This window comes from Harpia harpyja, chromosome 1 (genome assembly GCF_026419915.1).
Source record: "Harpia harpyja isolate bHarHar1 chromosome 1, bHarHar1 primary haplotype, whole genome shotgun sequence".
In the NCBI taxonomy this organism is placed as follows: Eukaryota; Metazoa; Chordata; class Aves; order Accipitriformes; family Accipitridae; genus Harpia; species Harpia harpyja.
The window spans coordinates 52,646,814-52,671,072 of record NC_068940.1 but is presented as its reverse complement, the minus strand read 5'-3'; the positions used below and the strand labels follow the sequence as shown (position 1 = coordinate 52,671,072).

The 24,259-nt window shown below is 40.4% G+C and overlaps 1 protein-coding gene across 7 annotated transcripts in view; it reads left to right on the top strand.

Annotated features, from left to right (window-relative positions):
• TRAK1 (trafficking kinesin protein 1) overlaps positions 1-24,259 on the top strand; it is a 138,883-nt gene that overhangs the window by 55,176 nt on the left and 59,448 nt on the right. For all 7 annotated transcript variants that reach the window (XR_008236262.1, XM_052794290.1, XM_052794266.1 and 4 more), the window contains exon 3: positions 10,707-10,901. Coding sequence is in view for 5 of the 7 variants with exons in the window: in XM_052794266.1 (XP_052650226.1) it covers positions 10,707-10,901 (195 nt within the window). In the remaining 2 variants the exon portion in view is untranslated. The remainder of the gene's footprint in view (positions 1-10,706; positions 10,902-24,259) is intronic.

The following is a 24,259-nucleotide window of genomic DNA, read 5'->3' as shown; positions in this document are numbered from 1 at the left end:
TTGCTAAATTCTGAGCACTCTTTCTTTCTCTAAAGCATGCCAGAAATGCTTGCCCTGTTAACATGAGGTAGCTCCCTCAGCGTGACCAGAACTATTCTATGAGTCTAACTTTAGTTCTGTCTAGCATAGTCTAACAAAATGATCTTATTCTCTATGCCTGCTGCATCATTGCCTCTGTTTGAATTTTCTGGCTGGCTTTTGGTGGATTCTCAGTTAGCTTTACACAGCTTCTCCTCCCCCCCCCCAACCCCCTGCCCTGCTTCCCATCAGTTGTTTTCCAGCTCTTACCCTTTGCCAGTAACTTAGTGTTTTTCCTGATTCCTCTCCTGGGACAGGTTGTTATGCTACCTCTTAGTCTGTATCCCAGGCACGCTTTTTTTTGTTTTCTTTCAAGGATTATCTTTTTGTGTTTTGGTGGGGTGGGTTGGTTTGTTTTTCCCCCAAGCAGAATTCTGCTGCTACTGCTATGCTCCTTATCCAGCCCTCTTACTTACTTACACTCCTCTTCCTAGTATGATATATGGATTTTTGTGTAAACTATCAATTCTAGAGTCACTGTGAAAGCAACTGTGTGAATTCCTGAAGTCCAGTGTGATGTTTTTTAATTTGTTACTAGATCTCCCTTGTTTTGGGAAGCACTTGTCATTCCTAAATGTGTACTTTATTCAGGGTAGGGACACATGAGAGCAGTAAGGTTTCATCAGTCTTCTGGGTTTGTTCTTTGGAGAAAGAACTCCTGAAGGCAAGTGCCTGGTGGATTTTTTCAGGGTGTATTTTTGGTTTTGTGGTTTTTGTTTTCCTGTTGCGGTGCACTTGAATAGTACTGGAAGACTAAAAAGCTATGTTTGATTACTGATGTATTTAAATATGTGAAAATACTTTTATTCTATAATTTACCTTCATAACATGCTGAATGCAGCTTTACCTTTCCCCCTCAATGTACGTGTATGTGTCTGTCCATCATGAAACAAGAAATTTTCCATTTGAAGTTGACATCTGTAAAGAGCAAGCTACATAAAATTAATTTTTATGTTGTGCTTGTGATTCTAAAGCTTTGTTGACAGCCATTGTTTAGGGACTGGCGCATTTTGTAGCTGGGCTGAACAACAAGCAAGAGCAAGACAATTGCTTTTCAGGGTTTTCCGTACTCGGTGATTTATCAATGGGTTTTTGAGACATTCTCAGTCTGTCTTGGCAGCTGGAAGATCCTAATGGTTAATGAATGTGGTTATTCTTACTGCTGCTGAACAGTGCATTGCCAGCATGCATTTGATACATGAATAGCTTTTGTTCTTGCTCTAAAAAAATAGCCAGGGTGGTGGAGTTTCCTTTTATTTTTGTTTTAATGTAAAAATAAAAGCATGAGCATGGCTGCATTTATCTACAGGGAGAAATGTTTCCATACTGAAACAAAGTTGATTTAAATTTATAGCATAATGTACAGTAGGGACCTTATAGTTTAATGGCTTCTCATCACCAAGACCTGTCTCACCTTTTATACCCAGCAGGAATGTGTGTGTAGGATGAAACCAAAGCAGGAAGACTTTAACCTAATGAACAGTGAAATTCCTCACATTGGAACTGCACTTTCCAGCAGTTTGATCTTTGTTAGCTTTCACATTCCCAACTTTATCCCAGTCTTTATTTGGTGTGTTTGGCTAAGCCAAATTTTCTCCCAGCTTACTTCTTCAATATGCTTTCAATTGCCAAATTTAAGTAGAATTTCCTACCGAGAGAGGTAACATGCTGGAAATATTAGTGCTTTATGCATCTAAAAAGGCAGAGGTAGGCTGAGCCCAGTGATGTATATGGGAAGACAGTTCCATGGCTTGTCCACCCCACAGACAGGCTTGGCCAGTGCCTGGGGTGGCAGAACTGAAGGAACAGCATTTTTTCTTCCACTTCAGCTGGCAGCCTGCTCAGTGTAATGATTTTTCCTGCGCAACAGGTTTTTTTGGGGTAATATTGAATGATTTGATCCTACATACCAATTCTCCTTTGTACAAAGGAAGAATTGTGATTATGTTCTGTGCAGCTTCCCCACCCTTGCACAAATCCTTTAAAACGTTTTGTGAGAAGGGACTTTTTCTTTCCCAGTGATGAAGCTGGATTTGTTCAGGGGAAGGGGGTTGAGAGTGGGGAAGAAAAGCAAACTCTTGAAGACTTTTTCCTTCCTACTCCTATCCTTGCTCTTCTAAGTGCATGTTTGTATGAATTAAAATATCAAATGGCAGACAACTGAAGTGGCACATGGTCTTATATAGAGAATATGATTAGAATCCCTGTTGGGTGCTTCATTCTTCTCCATGGGCTGGACTTCTTATCCAGAATTCCTTTTCCGTGATTCAGTGTGCCCACTTGGCTACCATAAATACTGCCTGCCTTTCCTGTGGTGCCCCACCTACATACACAAGGTGGAAAGTTCAGTTGAGATCTGTGTGTGTAAGAGAGAAAGTGCTGTGGGCAGTACTGAGTTACACATCAGCTGAAGCCTTGCTCTGGCAGCCCAGAATGGGAGTACCTGACAGAGGCTGGCATGGGGTCTTTTATTTTCCCGTGGAAGACTGGATTTTGTCAGTATTTCCCATGTTTGAAAGCAGAAGAACTACTACTTAACCAACTTTGGTTAAAGGTGTGGCAGGACTTGCATTTCCAAAGTTGTGTCATGCCAGTCAAATTACAGAAGCTGCTATGGCTGTTTGAGGAGTCTGAGTTTTAACTGTGTGAGACAGCTTTCATGTTGAAGAGCTTCTCTTCCAGCAGTTTGGCTTTGCAGCCAGCAATGATATTTCTGATGTGTAGGATGCTAAGGCTATCTTTCCCTTTGGGCAAGCCATTGAGTTGGGAGGATGGTGAATTTTCTATTAGAAGTGATTTTCTTTGCCCTAGAAGCTAATCACACACTTTACATTAAAACACAGGTATTGCGTGTGTGCAGTCCCGAGTTCCACAGTAGTAAGGCTTCAGTATAAGTAGCAACATTCAGGGCATCCCAGAACTGAAATGGAATGGGAATGTGGTGAGTTCTGTGGGTTTGCCTATTACAGGTATATGTGCAGAGTAATCATTAAATAATGCTCAAGAAATACTTGTAATTCTGGACCCCAGTTAGTGCTTAATGCCTGTGTCTGTGTGGACCTATAGAGCTCAAATAATGGACGACTACAGGCTATGTTTCCCTCTTCAGTAGACTAGCTAGCAGCCTGATTGCGGGGTTGAAGTTTCTTATCTACCCTTTTGCTTTTCATTTTTATGTAGATCTGTTCACAATGCTAATGACTAGTTCACTCCATTTCATGATTGTCTAAATGGACAGAAAGCATTGGGAAAATGATGCTATCGGGCTGCTTCAAGCAGCCAGGAAATACCTGCTGGAAAAGCATTTAGACAAAGACCATCTTTCTTGCTTCCATCCCTGGAATATGATGAGGTTTTAGGCTTGTGGTTTGCTGAGAAAGGAGAATCCTAATGTAGTCATGGCCTCTTGGCTGGTTGTTGAACTAGATTAAGTGACTTTTCTTGGAAGGGCTTTCCAAAATTTTCTTAGCCCAATGGAATGGGATGACTTTTCACATTACAGAGTTGCATATTTCTTTACCATTTTAAAAATGGGGGAGATACTGAATACACTGAGAATTTTAAACAGAGCACTTCCTGCTTAAATAGAAAATGTAATGCTTTCTTGTGTGACAGTACATGTTCTATAGAATTTTATGTCTTTTTACATACAGTGGTACAAAATTTGCCAAGTGCTTACTGATCCTTGGCTTCTGAGAAGGGATGCAGACTTTCAGTTTGTGTTCTCTGTGCATATATGCATTACATGAAGCAAAATCAGCAGTCAATATTCACTAGTATTTAGCACAAAATAGCCTCAAGTTGATGAGTTTTAATTCCTTGCGTTATATGAGCCTGGAATTTAGCCTCCATGTGGTAGCCCTTTTCAGCAGAGAACGTTCCTTTTACTTAACTAGTAGGGAGCCAGCACTGGAATTGACCCTTTTCAGGTATTGTGTGCTTTTTTTTTTTTTCGAAAATAATTTGCTCTTTATTGACCGACCATTTTCAAAGATTTTTTTTTTTTTTTTTTTAGCTTCCCTGTTTTAAACTTCAGAGAGCTAAGTGTCAAGGGGGAGTGTAATATGTGTGTGGGAAGTGGGACAGGACTGAAAACCAGGGAGAGGAATAGGTGGGTCCATGAAGGAAAGTAGTAGCCTTTTTCCTCCTTCCTGCTTTCTCCAGAGAGTTTCCTTGTTTCATCTATTTTTGTTACTGTGCTCTTACCTACTTCCCTTTCCTCAACTGCCTCAAAAGGTTGTGACAAGTTACAATGTTTTAATTCTGTTGTGGGAAATGGAAGAATTTTCCTGAGAGTGACTACTGAGGCCTTTTTGGCTTGGTTTGGTTTTTTGTTTAAGAAGGAGAGGGTATTTAGACTGCCCCTTTCTGGCTGTGGGCTGAGCACCAGCTGCTGGGTGGTGATGCAGTGGAGTCCCCTGAAGATGGTGAGGGTGGGTGGGTGACACAACCCAATGACCAAAGCTTGTGTTTTGAAGAAGGTTGCCAAGCAGCCCAGCACTTCCCCAAAGTCACACCTGGAGTGTAGTTGTTCGGCCAGACGCACCACTTCTGCACAGCAATTGCATCCCTTTTCTCAGAGTGGGCACTTCAGGGTAGCACAGCTGCTTCGAGCTGTTCGCAAGGTGTTGGCCTCCATCAGGACCACAACTCTGGACCATGCATGATGCTCCAGGAACAATACCGTCTCTGGGTAGTTTCCTTGTGGTCTTCCTTGTCTTGACTTGTGTGTTCTGGCCTGTCCCTTCTTGAGCACAACCCTGACCCTAGCATGGTTCATGGCAGGGTTGGGTTTTGACAAATTGGCACAGCAGTGGGCTGTAAACAAGAAACTGACTGACAAAATGTCTTTTGTGGTTTAGGGGTTCGGGTAATAAGGAACTTCTTACAGCAGGTGGCAGTGTCTGCTGTAGAGACCTGGAAGTCCTTTTAACCTTGAACTGGGAGCCTCTGCCTGAAAACTAACCAGTGAAACCATAAAGGTTGAGGATGGTTTGGACCAGAATTCAGACAGACCGAAACTAAATATTTTAAGTTCCATGCAATGACTGTACTGATAAGCTGTGTTGTATTGTGTTTCTAAAAACTCCTGCAGATACCAGGCTTTGAGATTTGTAGAGTTTTTCTCTATGTATTTTGTGTATGTTTGGGGGTTTTGTTTGTTTGTTTGTTTGTTTGTTTGTCACCTCCCCTCCCTGCCCTTGTCCCTTCTCTTTGTTTTAGGTTCTTTTCTCTGAATTTATTACTACTTTTTATGTGAAGTGATGCTGAAATTGAATAAGTGCTCCTTCTTTATCAGTCAAGCTAGGTTTCATTTCTACAGTAAGGTATGGCTGTTCAATCATAGCTGTAAACAGGTGAAACCCCAAAACCGGGTAGGGAATGGAGTTTGACAGGTGAGCTGCTCTAGGTGACCATGTTGTTTGGAATGAGATCTTCAAATCTGTCTACCTGTGGTTCATGTTGAACTTGGATTGAGTTGAAGTTAGTTCAACTGAGGTTGAATTGCTTGGTTATGAAGTGCTGGCGTAGTTCCACCCATCCAAATAAAACTGACAGCTAAATATATATTTAACACTGTGTGGGAAGTGACCTAATGTATTGCATGGCTGCATGAATGCAAGATGAAGATGGCAGTGAGTGACAGCATCCTACACAATGCCTTGTGATCTGTGTGTTGTTACGTGCATGGAGGGGAGTGGCGGTCCTTGAGGTGCTGTGCCCCTTCGATGCTATCAGTTCCCCTTGTTTTAGACCTCTCGATCCATTTTCTCTTTGATCAACTCCTTGCTCACTTGTCGGCAGAGGAGGGGTGTAAGTGTACATCTGAAAATAACCAAGTGTACTCTTATCCTCACATTGTTGTCCTAAAAATTATGCCTCTTCCTTCCTGCCCAAAAAATTAAAGAAAGAAAGAAAAAGCCACCCTTACTTCAGTCTCCACAATGAAAAGTTAATTTACTATGCTTAGTGCATTTTGTATGGATAGAGTTGTTGGCTAGAAGAAAGCAAACTGATGAAATAGTCAAAGGTATCCAGATCAGCAAGTCTAATAATTCCTCTAAGGAAATGTAAGCAAGCTGAAACAACCAGTGAAACTTTAGCGGCTGCCTTAAGTTGGGAGGGAGGTTTAAGATGAGAGGTTTAAGATGCCCAGAGAAGGGGAAATACACCAGTCAGTCAAATGCCAATGTATGAAAAGAGAAGGAACAAGCTAATAAGTAATTCTTTAGTAACTACCCAAGAGATACTGAAATAGGAAGAACAACAAAAATGCAGAAGAGAGCTCAACTGGAGTGTTCTGCCCAGTTTTGTATCTTCTTTATTGAAAGAGAAGATTAGAAACTGAAGCAACAAAATCATCAGTACAAAAGTCTTTCAAAGAACTTGGTTTAATCTTATTTAGAGAAAACAGAGAGGATGAGGGAGAATAATGTAAAAAACTTCTGCAAAGCAGACTGAGCAACTTCTTTATTTCCTGAGGAACAGGGCATGGAGGAATATATTTTTGCAACAAAATAGATGAGGTGGGGTGTTCATGCATGTGCTGCATTTAAGCTAAGAAGATAGCAAAGCAGTGGAGTATGTTACTTGCAAAAATAATATGGAAAAGAACTAACAAATTTTCTTTGTTTATATGTAATTATTTCTATGAAGTGCTGACAGCTGCAGAGTTCTGCAGTATGCAAGAGCCTTAGCAAATCTTTCTTCTTAACTCTTCTCTTTCAAAAGCAGAACCTGGAGTGACCCATGCTGTAGTAAGAATCATGAGTTTATCGTTCATTTAGCTATTTTAGTTGGTTGTAATTTGCTTGTAGAAGTTTCTATTTGCCAAGGATGTCCAGAAAACTGCAAGTTTAAAATAGCTTAGACTACAAAAACCAAAATCTGTAACAGAGCAACTTACAAGGATATGGTTCAACTGTATTTTGTTCTATCATTTTTTATTAATGATCAGTTAATTGTCTTAAGCTTATGGTATTACTTTAACTCAATAAAATCAAGGTACCACTTAGGACAAGAGGAAGTGCAATGGTTTTATATCTGTTGGACATCAGTTAACATAGTCATAAACCACGAATAATGTCGTAGGTGTTCTTAGTAGAGAAGTTATTTAACTTAGCTGTTTATTAATATTTCTGATTAAAATTGCAAAGATAAAAACTATCTGGAAGTACAATCGGGGGCTTCTATAAAATGCATCTGGTGTTTCAGGATGGGGGATGGCATTAGTCTGCATACCTTCTCATAACAAATGCCTGCATCTCAGAAAAGGGAGGGGAGGAAAAGTGAAGGGGAAGGCTGCGTAATTGTAGCGCTGAGAATATTGCTGTGATTTAAATGGTGAACTCATGTTTAGTCATACACAAGTGTGATTATGGTGTACTGTTTTTCTAAATAGGCAATTACATCAGAGCCTGCTCCTATTTCCTGCTGGTATATAGATTTTAAAATTGCAATAGAAGTTAATGACAATAGCATCATAATAAGTTGCCTTTCCAGTTACTCCTTAATATCTTTTCCAGTGGTTAGGCCTTTTGAATTGCTCAGAAGCACTCAGGATTTGTTGTACGGTAGAGTAGAAAAATTGTCTTGGTTGACTTGTATTCCATGATAGTTCTTACTTCTTTACTGTCTGTCCTTCACGTTCTTGTGGATTTCTTCTCCACAGTAAAACTGTATGGGTTTCTTTTGTGTGTGTGCATGTGTGAGGTTTTTTTCTCCTCAAGTTTTATTGGTAACTTCTTTTTCATTCCATTTTTTTCTACTTTTTATGATACAGCAAACCGGTTTACTTCTCTGCACAAAATTATTTGCCTGAAACTTTCTCTTTTCATCTATAAAGTCAGTCCATTTCTTTTGAAATACTAATTAAAAGCTGAAAGACACTAAAGGTTTGAATTTTTCAAACATTTTTATTTCCTTGTTGCCAAGAAGCCCACTTCAGTCAGGCTGTGTAGACTCTTTTTTTTTTTTTTTTTTTTTTCACAAGAGGAGAATTAACATTTCAGCCAACAGCCACCCCCACCTCCTTCAGCCCCCCAAACAACCCTAATAAAAAAAAACCAAAACCAAAACAAAACAACCAACCACCCCATATTCTTGACAGTGAGAGCAATTGGGTAATCCAAAAGTAGATATATAGATATATATAAAATCTTTATGTGTATGCATGTACACACAAATGTCTTTGAATGTTTAGTTGACGTCAACAGGTATTTTTTAAAAGATCAGCTGGCTTTTCTGAGCTGTTTGCAGGCACTAAGATGGATGTTGTCAGCAATTAAAAAGGTAGCCAGGGAAGAAGAAAAGTTTGTAGTTACAGGTTGGCTCTCAGCTTTCAAAACACAGGAAAAAGGTCTTGTTTCTCTGTGTAAGTTAGTAGTCCTCTGACAGGTCTGCAAGGACCTCTTAAAATGTGTGCAGGCTGACTCTCACGTTGCACAGGGCTCCATAAAAATAGCATTGCTGCACATGTGGGTACCTAATGCTAGTAACTTTTGCACACCCACTTCTGCAGTGAGGTTTGGAGAACACTTACGTACGTGCAACAGTTAGCAGAACAGTCTAGATGAAAGCAGTGGAGAATACCTCCTGATAGGTAATAGCAGACTCCTTGAACCATAAGGTATAATGTAACTTTCCCAAGTGGATTTTAGTTTTAATCAACAGGATCTTGTAAAGGATATAGGCAGGAGGTTAACAGTATGAGTTCATCTTTTTATCCTCTCCCCTGATGTCTGATAGAATAGTAACATTCTTGCTGTCTTTAGTGCTTGAGAAGATGCTTATGACAATGCAACTTCTGGATTAGAAAGATGATAAAAAGAGGTAATTCATGGTCTGTAGATAAGGATGTGTTACTTCTTCATTCTCCCCTCCCCTGACAGAGGTGAATTCCACGAGCTTGCAGTGGAATTGCAGGTCTGCATCAGTCCTGCAATAATGAGTTTCTCCCTTAGGAAAATAGGTGTCTTTGTCAGGGAGCAGGAAGAGCAGGGCTGCCTTACAGCCCTGCCAGCAGCTGATGTGACCACAGGATGGGAAGGGCAGGATCCTTGTCGGCAGAGCCCAGTCCCTTTGTTCCTGAGCAGGGCAAAGGTGCTGGCAGTAACGGTTAAAACTGACACTCCAGTGATCATCAGACAAATGCCAGATGCTGAGTGGGTCTGCAGTCAATCCAGGAAGCCCAGGCAGTGAGTCAGTATCAGCAGAGGACAGAGCTGGGCACAGACCCACCCTACAGCACTGCACAGAGGAGGACAAGGGGGCCTGTGTTTAAATGGGGCCACTGGGCAGAGGGTGCTGGGTGGGATGGATCCCTGATGAGCCTGGTCAGGGCAGGAGAGGCCTATGGGTGCGCTCAGGGCCTTGATGGTCTTTGCTTTTTACTGTGGAGTGAGTCTTAGCAACAGTTGGAAGAGTTACAGCACTGGTTAAAGATGATGCTGCATTGCACAGCACGTGAGCAGCCTTCCTTAGCGTTCGCTCTTCCAAAATAGGCTTAGATAGCTCTTTCTTAATTTGTGTGTGTTCTTTTCTTTTTGTCCTGGCATGGAAATGGGCAGATTGATGCACTAAGTATTTAATTTTAGATGGTAATTAAAATGTATATATTTAAAATTATCATGGCTGTTTTGGGTATTGACACACACACACACACACACACAAATTCTTCATTATAGAACAATATGGGTTGGAAGGTACCTCTGGAGGTCATCTGCTTTGACTTCTACTCAAAGCAGGTCTTTTAAAGTGAGTGCTCATGGCCTTGTTTAGTTGGGTTGTCAATCTTTCCAAAGATGGCAGATTTCCCAGCCTCTCTGCGCCCCTGTTCCCATATTTGACCATCCTCATGGTAAAAAAGTTTTAATGTTGAATTGGAACTTTCTGTGTTAAAACTTCTCAGCTGCCTCGTTCTAAATTTAAATCTCCAATTTTAATTGCAACATTTTGCAGTTGTTGATGGCTGTCGGTATCCATTTTTAAAACTGTGCGCAAACTTGGTATACTTGTGAACATGAGGGACTGGCATCACAGAATGCAGGTCGAGATAGTGTCGAAAGGTGCCCTAAAAGTTCTTGCAGCCAACTTTACCAGTGCATCTTAGGTGTGAACTGTGACACTGCTATTGCAGTCCTGGATTTCTTTTTCTTGAGAAAAATCTGCTAGCAGCAAAGGCAAAAAATATATAGTGGTACTAAACTGTGGTCAAAGACCAAGTTAAGGAGATATGTAAAGCTTGCAAGCTAAAAATAATCTGTCAAGTAGAACATCAAAAATGTCAATTCCTATTTGCACTAATGCTTCCTCCATACCCAGGTTGTAACTACCCTGTCTTGGTCAATGCTCACTTGCACTCTATTCCTCCCACCCCCACCTTATTCTTCAATAGATGAGTCACTGGTTCTAGAGATTGGACTTTTTGTCCCTAAGAGTGTGCCCTTGTATTTTGTATTTGGGGATAATTTGTGCTAGTTGCATCTTCTAAACTGGTTAGTATCTAACTGTTCTTTACATGCAGAAAAATCTTGCTGATAGCAAAACAAACTGACATCTTTGCTAGCTTTTATGTATAGTGCTCAATTTAAAGTAACTAACAGAGATTGTCCTTTTTCTCTTTCCAGATGTGTGCAATAGTACCAATCTTCCTGAAGTTGAAATCATCAGTCTACTGGAAGAGCAGCTGCCTCATTATAAGCTAAGAGCAGATACAATCTATGGTTATGACCACGACGACTGGCTTCATACACCTCTCATTTCCCCGGATGCTAATATTGACTTAACAACTGAGCAAATAGAAGAGACCTTGAAATACTTTCGTAAGTCAAAAATCCAGAAATTGTACTGAGGAACAAATAACATAGTGCTATTTTTGTTACCTTCTCTGAAGTATCTGTGCAATTCTGTTACAACTGTGGAAAGTAAGAGAACTGTTTGTGATTTATTGCTGTGGTCTTCAAGTTTGTGGTAGATAGAAAACAAAGGAAACATTTAATCAAGAACAGCAGTTGCATTTGTAATTCGTGCGTGCGCCTCTCCACATCATCAAATATTGGTGAAACTGAGATATTACTTTTTGCTTGTGATCTGTCTGGCAAGAGACTGAAACTTCTGTAGCTATACAACGTAGAAAACTTAGACCTGTTTCCATATTTGCTTTTTTTGAACATGTTCTCTGACACATTGCACTGTTGTCTGATGGCACTGTGTGCCAGCATAACAGCGTGACACCAGATCATTTTTCTGCAGCCTAAGCTTCTAGGAAGTACTTGTGAAGAACCTAACTCTGAGCATTTGGTTGAGATGGTTTGTCCCTTGATTCTTTCGTTTGTTCGTATTCATACTATTGGACAAAAAGGTACCTTTTGTGCCTGGAGGGAAAGTGTGTAGGGTTGTGACCTTCTCGTTTTTTCATTCTTTTGTTTGAGCCTGTAGATGCTTTTATCATGGTGAATGGATTCTTGTCTCTCCTGGGTCCTTCCACTTGTGGGTATTAACTTAGCTGTGCAATTAGAGAAGATTTCCGTGATTCATCCTCTACTTGCAGATTTATCGAGTAGTTTATGATCAAATGAGTCTTCCTTTTTTTTCCCCCTCCCTGGTTTCACGTGAAGATGCAATTTTGTTGCTCTTCTGAATGTGTTGCATGTTAAAATAGTCTGCAGAGCAGCAAGCCAATAGGTTATATGCTAAAGCTACAGTAGTTAGACTTACATAGTAGTGGATTTACATAGATTATAGTAGTAGATACATAGTGGGAAGCGGGGGAGGCAGGCTGAAGTGGATCTGTGGAATCAGTTGTACTACAACTCCTTGTTTTGTATCAGTCCATTAGTGCTGTTATAATAATGGCAGAAGTTGGCTTAAAGAAATGTTTTGAAATGTCAGGTTTCCAAAGTCTTCAGTAACCAGATTAGTCCTGTCTCACAGATAAGATTGTCTGTGCAGATGGACTGTTGCAATAGCCATGGGAAAGATGTTTTGCTAGTGGGGCAAGGAAGTCAGAAATCCACATGGAAGCATCCTAACTCTTCCAACTGAGATGCTGGTGGGGCGTGTCACTTGCAATGGTGCATGACTGTTGGGGATGGATACAAAATGAAGCTACGTACAACAGAGGAATCAGATAGCAGTAGCTACCTGGAACTGTGAGCACTTAAAAAATGTTATCCAGCTTTTAGCTTACAAGCATAATGACTGCAACTTTACCATGTTGCTGTGATTGAACATTTCATCCAATCAACTGGCTTGAATGAAAAAATTTTGAGTGTAATTTCTGCCACAACATATGTTTTCTGCTTTCATTGGGAAATAACTGCTTAAAGAATAGGAACTGAGCAAGGACAGCTTCCATAAAGAAAAGTTTATTCCTTACTGCTTATATGCAGACACTTGTGTATAAATAGTAGTTTAAGAAGTTTAAGCAGATTTGGGTTGAGCCTTAAACTGATACCCTGGAAACTGAGATCTCTGACTTTACCCTTGTTCAGTTATTGTGAACAAGTCACCTAATGCATCTGTATATGAGAGTGCAAGATCATAAAACTTTGGCATGTTTGGAAATTATGTCATTGATTGTAAACATTGGTTTATGGAAAAATTAACTATCAAAATAAAAACATTATTTTAAGTAGGTTGGCAGAAAAGTCCCGTGAATTGTACCGTCATTGCTTTGGAGAGTGTTTTCCAGGGTGTGGCTGCTTGCACAATGATTCATTTTCAGTGCTGCAATTAAGGCACTCCTTCTGTACCTATTTAGTATGTTTTAAAAACCTTGATGAAGGGGTGAGCAAATACTGTAACTTGTCTATTGGAAAGTTTTAGTATTATCTTGGGAATTTACACTATTTTCCAAACAGTATCCTTGTGGTCTAAGAATTCTACAGATGTAGTTAAACTTAAATAACAAAAAAGAAATTTCATAATCTGTCAAAGTTTTCCTTAACTGAAGAAAGAATTCCTTGATTATGCTGCAACACAAAAGGATTTGCTGCAAAATAAATACTTTTATCAGAATTAAAATGCACTATACATACAGATTGTTGCTATACCTTCTTCAGGCTTCTTAGAGACACTCAAAGATAACTAAAATAAAATTGATATTGAAACTTGAGCTAGTGCAGAATATTTTTAGGTGTGAAATTAAGTCTTTTGATTGCTTATGGTTCCTGGTGTTTAGTGTCGATCAGCTTTGAAACCAGGATGCAATATGAATACTTAAGTCAGAGAGGGAGGGATATGTTGTGGCTTTATCAAGGAAAGGTTCACAGACTGAGAAATACTGGACAGCAAGGGGGATGTTTGTGCATGTTTTAATATATGTAAATATTCTGTATTGTCAGTATATGTAAATACCATGTCTTTTGTAAGGCTTCCTGTTGTTTAGGGAGAGAGCTTCTCAGGAAGAGCAACATTTTACAACCTCACACCACAGCAGTTGAAGTGTAGCTACTTAGGTTGGAAATAGTCTGAATGGTAACCCAATAGTGACAGTCTTGCACTGTAACACATTGTTTTAATGATGTTTGGGTACCTACTGTGAGCAACGGGAATTAGGGAAGGGGAATACTTCTGTTTTTCCACTGGTTATAATTGCACTCCCATGCCCCAATCCAAGGGTAGTGGAGGTTGATTTTGGGGGGTGGTAGTTGAGAGCAGCTTTTTCCCTTCTTTCTGCTGTAGGTTTTTAACACGTTTGTGGCCAGTTACCATACTCGGTGACTCTTGAACCTCTGTCTTGATTGTGAGCCATATCTCCAGCTCTGTCCCAACTCATTTTGTAAGTTTTGAACAAGATAGTTGTCTGAACCTTTGAACCTCAGTACTGGATTACTCAAAAATACTTCGAGGCCCACAGAAGTAGGAAAGTGGGATGTTCCAAATATATATCTGTATATATTAAAAAAAAGTGTGTGTATATATGTATATATAATAAATATATATAGTATGTGTGTATCAATGTACAGTTGGATTTGTAGTTATGCTTTTGAGAGAACTTTAAAATATAGTGACCAAATTTTAAATCTCTACTCAAAAGGAAAATAATTCCTCAAATGTATATTTGGTTAAGTCTTGTAAAGGGCTCTGAAGTTGATTAAAAAAATGTGGCCATCTTAAGCCTAGTAAGTAAACTGATTCTGAAAATAAATACCTTTTAAACTGTACTATCATCTTCATTTGTTCCTGCTTTAGAATGGCAACATGAAAGGGAGAAAACTCATTTGTCAAAAAGGTTATGTAAAAAAGCTCTAATTGATTTGCAACCCCAAACCAAAATTTGAAGCTGCACTCAGAAAACAGTGCTGTAATTCTGCATGGACTATCTCTTTCTGAGAACTGTACTTCCAAAGAATTTATTTGCTGTTTAAAATGTCATTTGTAGATGAATTATAGTACATGATTTCTGTATTAGATACATGCACTTACATGTTCACATATACCCATTGCACTTTTTATAATTTGTTCTCATCATCCATCTAGTATTCTCCTTTTCTATAAAACAGGCTTGTTAATAGGGATCTTGTGATACTGCGTACCTATTTGTCTGTGATTTTTAGTTTCTGAATAATACATTTATATTTAATAAGAGAGGCTGTGTGGTTGGTTGGATAGATTCAGGTGTCTCCAAAGACCTTTATCTGTGAAAGAATATAAATCACTTGTAGTGACAGTATTCTGTAGTTTGAGTGTATCTGTGTTTGTTCCCAGGAGAGTATCCATGAGAAATATTACTTCCAGGAGTGATTCAGCATATGTGGTAACTGGCAGCTGTATTGCTGTCCTTTAAAGTAGAAGCACTGAAATGATTGAGTTGTCTGAAGAGCTGATGGGTGTTTGGACTGGTGTATTACCAAGCTTGTAAAGTATACAGATGCATTTTCATTCAGTTAAAAAGTAGATTAGTAGCTGTTAATGGTCATGCACACTTGTTTTACTGTGACTGAACAGGTACTGTTTCAGGGGACAGAGAGGGCTGGGTTTCCTTTTTGCCATAAGAAGCGTATCACAAGGGAACACTTGCATTTAGGAAAACAGTGAATCATTTTTGAGTGAAAAGAGAAATTATCTTTTCTGGGTTGCAAAATGAAAAGGGTGTAAATGCTTTTAATAGGGCCACTGTCTTAATGGACACCTCCATTTCAGTTCCTGATTTTTGTTGATTGCTTCTTTAAGTCTCCTTGGGTTTGTACATCCATCTTTAATAGAGCATAATGACATATTAGACCCTACTGTAAAGGATGCATGGAGTACAACTGCTCTTAAAAGTAACTTATTATTCACAAAGTGCCATCTGTTCTTGTATTCTATTATTTCTTCTTAAAATATGAAAACAAGCATTGAACACGTACTAAAAGGTAAGCACAAGGGTGGATGGACTACGAGAGAGCTTCAATGCAAAGACAGAGTAGGGAAGCCACTGTGGTCTGGAAAGGTTTTCAGTAAAATGAAATACCTTCTGCAGCCTGTGTATAATGAGAAACTATAAATTAAACTAGTTTGATTACTGAGCTCCAGACTAGCAAGACTTGTCATATAAAAGTCTATACAGGGCAAGTATTTATGCTACACTCCTTTCTTGGATGGCCGAGTGCTATATGCCAGTGATATGCATTTAATACTGACTCTTTTCTGGTTCTCCAGTCTACTGAACTTGTTCTTCTTAATCTTCTAACTGTGTGTAGTGGTTACAACTGAGTCAAGATATGACCTATTAAAATAAAAAAAGCAATGAGATTTTTGAGGGCTGTGGATGTGTGTATGCATATGGTGATTTCAGTAATCACAGAAAACCTAGGTTCTCTGCTGAGCACCTCTCTGTTCTCTGTCAGTAAACCAAATTTACAAACTAGTTTTTTCTAGTATTCAAATGAATTATGGTTTTGCTTATTAGTTCTGTTCTTTTAGGCTTATCTAGATGTTGTGTAAGTTGTAATACAAGATGAATCAAGGATAATAATGCTACAGACCTATAAAATGAGCTAAAATCACTTCTTCAATGCCACCTTCAAATTTCTTAAATTCTTTGTGGTACTTGGGTGGTATTTTAATCTTTACAATCGCAAAGCATTGATTTCTGAAAAAAACTTTGATTATTGCTTTCTTGGTATTTTGCAGTAATGAGGACCGTTCTATCATTATTACTAGAATCTTGGGTACCTCCATACTCTTTTCACTGTGGAAGGCAAACTTTATTTAAGTAAAAATGTCTCTGAAACATGGCAGCCTTATCATGTTGAGGCTAGTAATGTTCTGCAATTTCCAGCAAGGTGTTATACTGCCTAAACTCCTTTTAATAGAATGCAGGATGTGCATCACAAGATATATCAACAGGAGTGCTGGTCTTGGCTAGTGTAAATTGAGTTGATTTCTCTGTAGTGGGAAAGAAAACTATGTGCCAAGGGAGTGTTTGGATCCTTTGTCTTAAATCTCCCTCTACAACCTACATCAAAACTTTTAGGCAAAATACTGATTGCAGTTGGCTATTTCATTCCTATGGGATTACTTTTATAGAACTCACTGATTTTGATCGGAATTCAGATGACTTGACAATAAGAGATATGCTTGTATTTTAAAATCTAGCTTTTAACTTTTAATAGTATTCTGTTAAGCTTCATAAGGCTTGCACACTGAATGTTGTCATTGTAACTGTTCTGTATGAACATGTGAGGTTTGAAATCTGAGCAGTTAAGCAAGAAGGGCATTTAATTTCTGAGTGACTTAGGAAAAATATCCTTGCCGTTTTTGGACTACATGCTGAGATTGATGCTGGTTTATAACCTGCTGGTGGCAATGGGATGAGTTTCCTTTTGTGTTGATCCATACAGGATAAGAGTCAAAAATTACCCTTATCTATACTGCTGTGGCTTGTTAGAGCAGAGTTTTCTGCCTTCCTGTGGCTTTTAGTTTTTGAGATCCTCAGTCCGATCCCCAACCACAAAGGCTGGCAGTCACAGAATCTGATGGGCAGTGTCACTCAAGAGCATGGCACAAGGCTACTTAGCCCTCCTTTTTAATTAATTTTTAAAGATATTGGTAGAAAGATGAATGTTTAAATATCCAAGCATTTAAATTTTTTTGCAACTTTTGGGGGGGACTTAAGCTATAACCCACGATAGGTGATGCAGAGAATTAGTTCTTAAAATTTAGTTGGCAATTCGGAAATGGAGTCTTCACCTTTGGGGAGGAACTGAATAGTCTATTAGGGCTGCATCTGGTCTTTTACATTCTGAAAGTCCAAAGCACATCTTTGTCATTATTTTCTTCATATGCTTCAGATGGAAGACTCAGCCAGTCCCTACCAAATCAACAAAACTGATCTGATCCTAAAACATAATCAAATAAATCAAATGTCACCTCACCGGTCTCACTAAACTCTTGAGGCAGAGTACCTTTTAAGCCAGTCTAAAATGTGCTGCATGAACGTATGATACAGCAAAGCGACATTCCATCTCCCTGCCCCCAGATCAGGGAAAGTCAAGCACACTTTTAGCTGATGGCTAGGGAGAGGTCTATGTAAGAGCCAAGCCTAGAGCACAGCTCTCGGAGCGCAGCTACCAGAGGCAGCGAACAGGCACAGTGGTTTGCCCAAGAGTCCGGGTTCTGCCTTGGCAGCTTATGGGACAGGGCCCAGGATCATCTGGGGACTCCTGGGAACCTTCTGAGAAACTTGAGGGTGCCTGCTGCTGCCAGGTAACGGGGGCCACAGGGGTGTGGGCCTCAGGAAGCTGTAGTGGCTTCTGAGCAGCTGTCAGCTGCCCTTGATCCAAGGGTGCTCGGAGCCTTCGTTGCAGCTGCTGCTGATTAGGGATGGTCAAGCACCTTTTTAGCTGGTGCTTGGGAGAGCCCTGCGTAAGAGCCAGTCTGGAGCACAGCTCCCAGAGACAGCTGACAGATGTAGCAGTTTGTTTGGAAGGGTGCAAAGAAGGGGTCCTCATCTGAGTTCAGGACAGACTAAATCATCAGATATGGTGGTGATGTGCCACAGGGTGCATTCCCCAGGTTTTGGAGCACCTGTCCTTGCCGGGGCAGAGACTTTAACGCAGACAGAACTTCAGATGGTGGATGCAGCCCTGCAAGTCCCAGGCTGCTGGGAGTGACTAGGGCCTCTCCCTGAGGCAGGGAGAGGTGGCCTTTTTTTATGCTGCTGTTGAAGAGCTGTCACCAAGTGGAGAAGTTAAGAGAGGACATCAGCAGGCTACGCAGCGTCAGGGAGGATGAGAGACATAGATGGGTTCCAGGAGGAGTGGCTGGGATACCAGAGGATTGTGCTCCCGTTCGGAGGGACCTTGACAGGCTGGAGAGGTGAGTCAAGAAGAGCCTTGTGCAATTCAACAGAGGGAAGTGCAAAGTCCTGCATCTGGAGAGGAACAACCCCATGCACCAGTACATGCTGGGGTCTGCCTGGCTGGAAGGCAGCCTTGCAGAAAATGACCTGGGGGGTCCTGGTGGACACCAAGTTGAACATGAGCCAGCAATGTGCCCCTGCTGCAAAGAAGGCTAATGGTGTCCTGGGCTGTATTAGGAAGAGTGCTGCCAGCAGGTTGAGGGAGGTGATCCTTCCTCTCTACTTGGCACTGGTGAGGCCACACCTGGAGTGCTGGGTCCAGTTCTGGGCTCCCTGATTCTATATTCCTTCAGTGTAATGCAACTTGCATTCCTTTCCTCTCCTAGGAAGCTGCAATCATAACCGTCAGTGGGTTTTTTTCCTTCCTTGTTAGAAAAATAGGTCATGCTACTGTAATATTTTTGTCTATCAAATGAAGCATGATGTTAAGCTCAACTTAATTTTACAAATGTTTTTGCTGTCTCCAGGAGAAATATAACCACAAAAAAATAGAGACTGTAGTTTACATTATTTCTAGATGGTGAACAGTTTAAAAATCTGATTCTTTAAAGCTTTACTCTTCTTCATTTCTTTATGCTGGATAGGGGTATATTGTCTTAAATGTCTGGCTCTTGCTATCATGGTCTCATTTACAGTATTTGAGTTTGCCCAGTGATACCTTAATTAAACTGTGCAGCTGGTTTTGCAGGTAGGTCGCTGAAGACCACATCAATTTTGATGTTATACAAATGCAGATGTAGCACTCTCCAGTAATAATTTGGGGGAAGGGAGAAGTAATGCTCTCAAATAGGTTTTGTCCTTAAGTAATTTAATTTCATCTGTCTGCCCCTGTCTCACGTTAAATCATTTTGTTACAGATGGAGAACAGTTAGACGACTCTTTGCATCGGAAGAATCTTGTGTAGGTGAGGTCAGTGTGCCCTTATGATGTTCAGAAGGGACCAGCTCTGTCCCATCTGTAGGAAGTATCTACCATTTTGAAGCCTTGGATACTAATCCCATTTTGACAAAGGAGAGTCAATCAAATCTGAAACACCCATTTTTCTAAATACCAATTCTGAAAGTTGCTGATACAATGCTTTCACTGCTCTGGTTCCACTCTTTTCAGGTTAAGCATGCCACAGTGACTTCTTGCTAAGCAAAATACTACACTGGAAGAGATCTCTGTCCTAAGTTGCAGAGTTGTTTGCTCTTACTAAATGTGCGGTCACAGGATGACTCCTGTTCAGTGTTCTTATAGAAGGTGAAACACCAGTAACTCTTCAGTACATGAGATCTCAGTTTAGAAATAACAGTACACCAGCCTGTCCTTGAAAATCAGGTGGACTTTTAAATATGCTTGATTTCCTTTTTAATAACTTTGGGTTTTTTAAAGGCAGTTTAAAAATGTCAGTTTGCAAAGTAAGTATTGTGGTAATGCCTGACTATTAACAATATGCATTGCATAGTGGTGGACTGTACAGCTGCTCCTCTGATAAAAAGGACTCCATATGATGGGATGGGCAACTTTATCCTGAGTGGTGGCAACTGTGTTGGAAACTGTAGAAAATAATGAAAGGATATGGTTTTTAATTATCTGAACATCCTGATGTGATGCTGTAGCCAAGAGAAGCAATGTGACCCAGAGTTAACCAAATGGGAGGTAATACACTGTTCCAGCTTCCATGGAAATACTCCATCCAGTTCCAGTGTTCAGTTTCAGAGGATCCTCCTGGAATTGGAAAAGTTTTGGAGAAGAAAGCTGAGAATGACTAAGCATGGGAACACAGGATTTATAGTGACATACTATGTAATGACACTCTTTGAATACTTTATTTGCCAGCAGAGATGACTTGCTGCTGCTCTGCACCCTAGCAACATAGTTCACTGCATCCTTGAGTGGGCTGCTACAACTTTCTTAAGAGGGCATGTTTATAAATGGGGTAGTTGAAATTATCTTTGTCAAAAATTCTCTTCAAACAAGGAAAAGGGTTTGTGTGATTTTTTTATAACCTGGCTAATTTAGGCAGAACAGTTTAGTGTTGACCTACAGCATGGATTTGTTCCAGCAAAAAGGAAGGAGGAGAGGACTCGTGAGCTTTTCTATCCAACTTTTCTGCCTAATAAAACCCCTTTGTAACAGCAAACTTAAGGAGTGCTCAGTCTAGCTGGTCACAGTTGAGCCAGAATTCTTTATCAGTGTGTATATTTTGTTCTGTGGAGAACAAATAAAAATGTTTTTTTAGTTTATTTTAAAACTAAACATAGAAAAACTGAACAAAATCTAGCAGCTGGAAGGGAATGCCGAATGAATGTGAATAACTGTATTTAGCTTTGGAATAGGAAAAAGCAGCAAGTCCCTTATAGTCACAGATCTATTACATGAAACCTTTCTTAATCTCAAGTTTTACATGAACTTTTAGGCAAGTAACACAGTAATAACCCCAGCCAAACGTAGTGCTGTAATACGGAGATTTGAATACACAGTGGTTCAACGTTTGTAGCAGCAGTCCACCACAAAGATGTACCGTTCTGGTAAGTTTTGCATCAGATGAGTCCGATATACAGCTGTAGGAAGGAAAAGTACAGCTGCAGAAGTTGAAAGTGGTTCTGCAATCATGTAGCTGCTTTGTTGGCCTGTTCAGACTTTCATGTTCAGCTTGACAACCCTTCCAGCTCCTGCTTTATAGAGCTACAATTTCTCAATTTCTCAACTGAAGGGATGCTTGCATGTGGATACCTGGATATGTACCATTCTGTCTGTCCAGGGTTTCTGTCTTCATGCTGGGAAGATCATATGCTTATCCCATATTTCCAAGTCTCTTGAAGAGTTCTGAAATCATTTCACCACACAGGTGATTTTCTCTACAGGAAAATAATGCCTTTCTGGATTACACCGATATGTTTCAAATCAGATCTGTAGAAAAACAAACAAACAAAAAGCCCAAAACCCCACCTTGAACTATTTTTATCCTGTCTCATTGAAGGGGGGGGGGGTGTGTGCGGGGAGATAGAAGAAAATTCTAGCATGTTGAAGATTTCATTTGTTTAAAGTGTCAGGAAGTAAAAAGGAGAGAGTCCCTGCAGCAATTTAAGCTGGTAGCCAATGTTCATTTTTTATATTTTTAAGTGCTTGTTTAATAGCATTACCAGACTGAAATTATTGTATTGAAATAATACAAGTGGAACAAATAGCTTATATGCAGAGCAATTGAGTTAATGTTGCCATAGGAACCTTTATTTTTCTCTGACAGTATTTTAACAGTGTAGCCTTAATTGCATTTAATAGCATGTGCAGTTCTTGCCTTGTGAGTACGCATAACTGAAATTCTGCAAGACTGAGCTAGGGCTGGAGTGCCTTGTCACATTCCTCTGTTTCAAGATGGCACAGTGTGAGGGCAGAATGATCACATTTGGCAAAAATGCTTGCACTGTTCAAAATACGAATTTTTTTTTCAAAGTTGTATGACCTTTGCATGTCCAAATGTTTTTAGTGGCTTTTATGTAATCCTTTGTGATTTCCTGACCTGAAGTTCATGTACACTTATTGTATTGCTTTCACGTCAGTATTGAGCATAACAAAAATCTAATCAGCTAAATGAAGCCCAAAATAACGCTATTTCTGTCAAAGTGAAAGTTTTGTTTTACAGACCCTTGTTATCTCAGTGTGCCTCATGGTTTCAAGAGGGCTAAGGTTAGCTTGATGCAAAAGCAATGGCTGGGATAGCCTCTGTCCCCTCTGCGAGGAAGGAAATAAGAATGATTTTTGTGCTTTTCATGTATAAGGCTAGAAGCTAATAGGGCATGAAGTTTTCCTGGCCTGTGGTGGGTACGGAGGGGCAGAAGCTGAAGACAACAGCCTTCATTCTGGCAGCCAAAACTCAGGTGCAGGCCATTCATTTCTTGTTGACTTTGCATTTTGGTATCCTATAAATGGTGGGGGGGGGGAGGGGGAGTGCCAGTAAATGTGGTGGTGCCTTGATTAAGGGTGTGCTTCTTTGCTTTGAGTTAGCCTTCCAAGAATGGCAGCGCTTCCAGCCTGGGGCAGGTTGACTTACTTTACTTGGGTGTTACACCAACTCAGTTGTCTACCAGCAATCACTGAAGTACAAACATTGGATCTCCTCATCTGGAGACTGACTTCAGGAGAGCTGCAGGCCTTGGCCCCAGGTGACTAATACTGGCTTGGGGAGGAGAGAAGATGGGCACATATGAGTAAAGTTGAACAAAACCAGTGGTTTAGATGCATGGGCTGCAGTTTGCTGCCCAGCCAAGAACATCTCATAGGGGCAAGGGTGAACTGCATTTGTGGAAGAGCTGTAGCACTTCAGTCTCTGTGAATCTTTAAAGTTCACAGTGGTTTGAAATCATGTGCCATTGTTCCTACTGTCTAGCAAGTTAAAAATAGGTACTTTGTATAATGAAAGAAGTTCAAAGAATCTTAGTGTGTGACAATTAAACAAATGAAGTAAATGGGTGGAGGCCCTTGAACTACAAAATCACAGAATAGCAGAATGGTTGAGGTTGAAAGGGACTTCTGCAAGTTGTCTGGTCCAACCTTCCTGCTCAAGCAGGGTCCCCTGAAGCAGGCTGTGTCAGTGCTCAGTCGCCCTCACATTAAAAAAAAAAATTCTTATGTTCAGGGTGAACCTCCTGTGTTTCAGTCTGTGCCCCTCGCTTCTGGTCCTGTCACTGGGCACCACTGGAAAGACCCTGGCTCTGTCCTCTGTGTGCCCTCCCTTCAGATATTTATATAAAATTGATAAGATTCCCCCTGAGCCTTCTCTTCTTTCTCCAGGCTGAACCATCCCAGCTCTCTCAGCCTTTCCTCATAGGAGAGATGCTCTGGTCCCTCAGCAGTCTTAGCGGCCCTTCGCTGGACTCCCTCCAGTATGTCCATCTCTCTATTGTACTGGGGAGCCCAGAACTGGACCCAGTACCCCAAGCGTGGCCTCACCAGTGCTGAGTAGAGAGGAATCTTGTGCATATGGTCTGGAACTTTGGAGTTGAGCGAACATAGGCAGTTGCCACTGACAAACATGTGGCGCACGCGTGAACAGATCTGCTAATCTGTGCTTCAGCTATCAATATATGAAAGGGATGTGGCAATTCCCAACCTCAAAGTTAACTGCAGTGATAAATTTTTTTACCAGTAAAGCTGAAATACTGATGTGGTCATGAAACTGATGTATTTTCCTCTGCGTAGCTTGACTGTACCTTACCTATTTCTGTTCCAGTAGAGCAAAGTGGTACCAGTCAGGGAGTAGAGTAAGTGGTAACAACCTAGAAAAGACATGAGTGATGGTGAGCTTAATAGAAATCTGCAAAATCATGAGTGATTGGAAAGGAGAGATGAATTAAGTGTTCAGATTTCCAGAGCTGGAAGAATTAAGTTAGTAAAAGTGAGTTGCAAAGCAAAAGGTGAGGGTTTCTTACATCATAAATAGTAGATGTGTGGAACTCCTTGCAAGAGGATGTTGGAAGTGCTAAAAAATGTACACGGGCTCAAGAATAGACAGGGAAAGTCCTTTGAGAATTGCTAAAAGTTGAAACTGTATCTGTCTCGGGCTGTCTCCAAAGCTGGAAAAAATGGGAGGTTGGGAGGGCAGATGAGGGAAGTATTGGCTAGTTCTCCCTTACCTGCTTATGGCTGTTCTTGTAGATGGAGTCTTTGGATAGACACTCGTCTCCTGCATCAAACCTATGGCCTCCTACCTTGTATTATTAACATATGTTGCAACTTAATCTATCCCAATGCTTCTACTGGTGTTTGCAAAGAAATAGTTTCCTAAAAAAAGGGAGAGAAAGGGGTGAAGAATATGTGGAGGTTATAAACAAAATGGATGTCAATCCC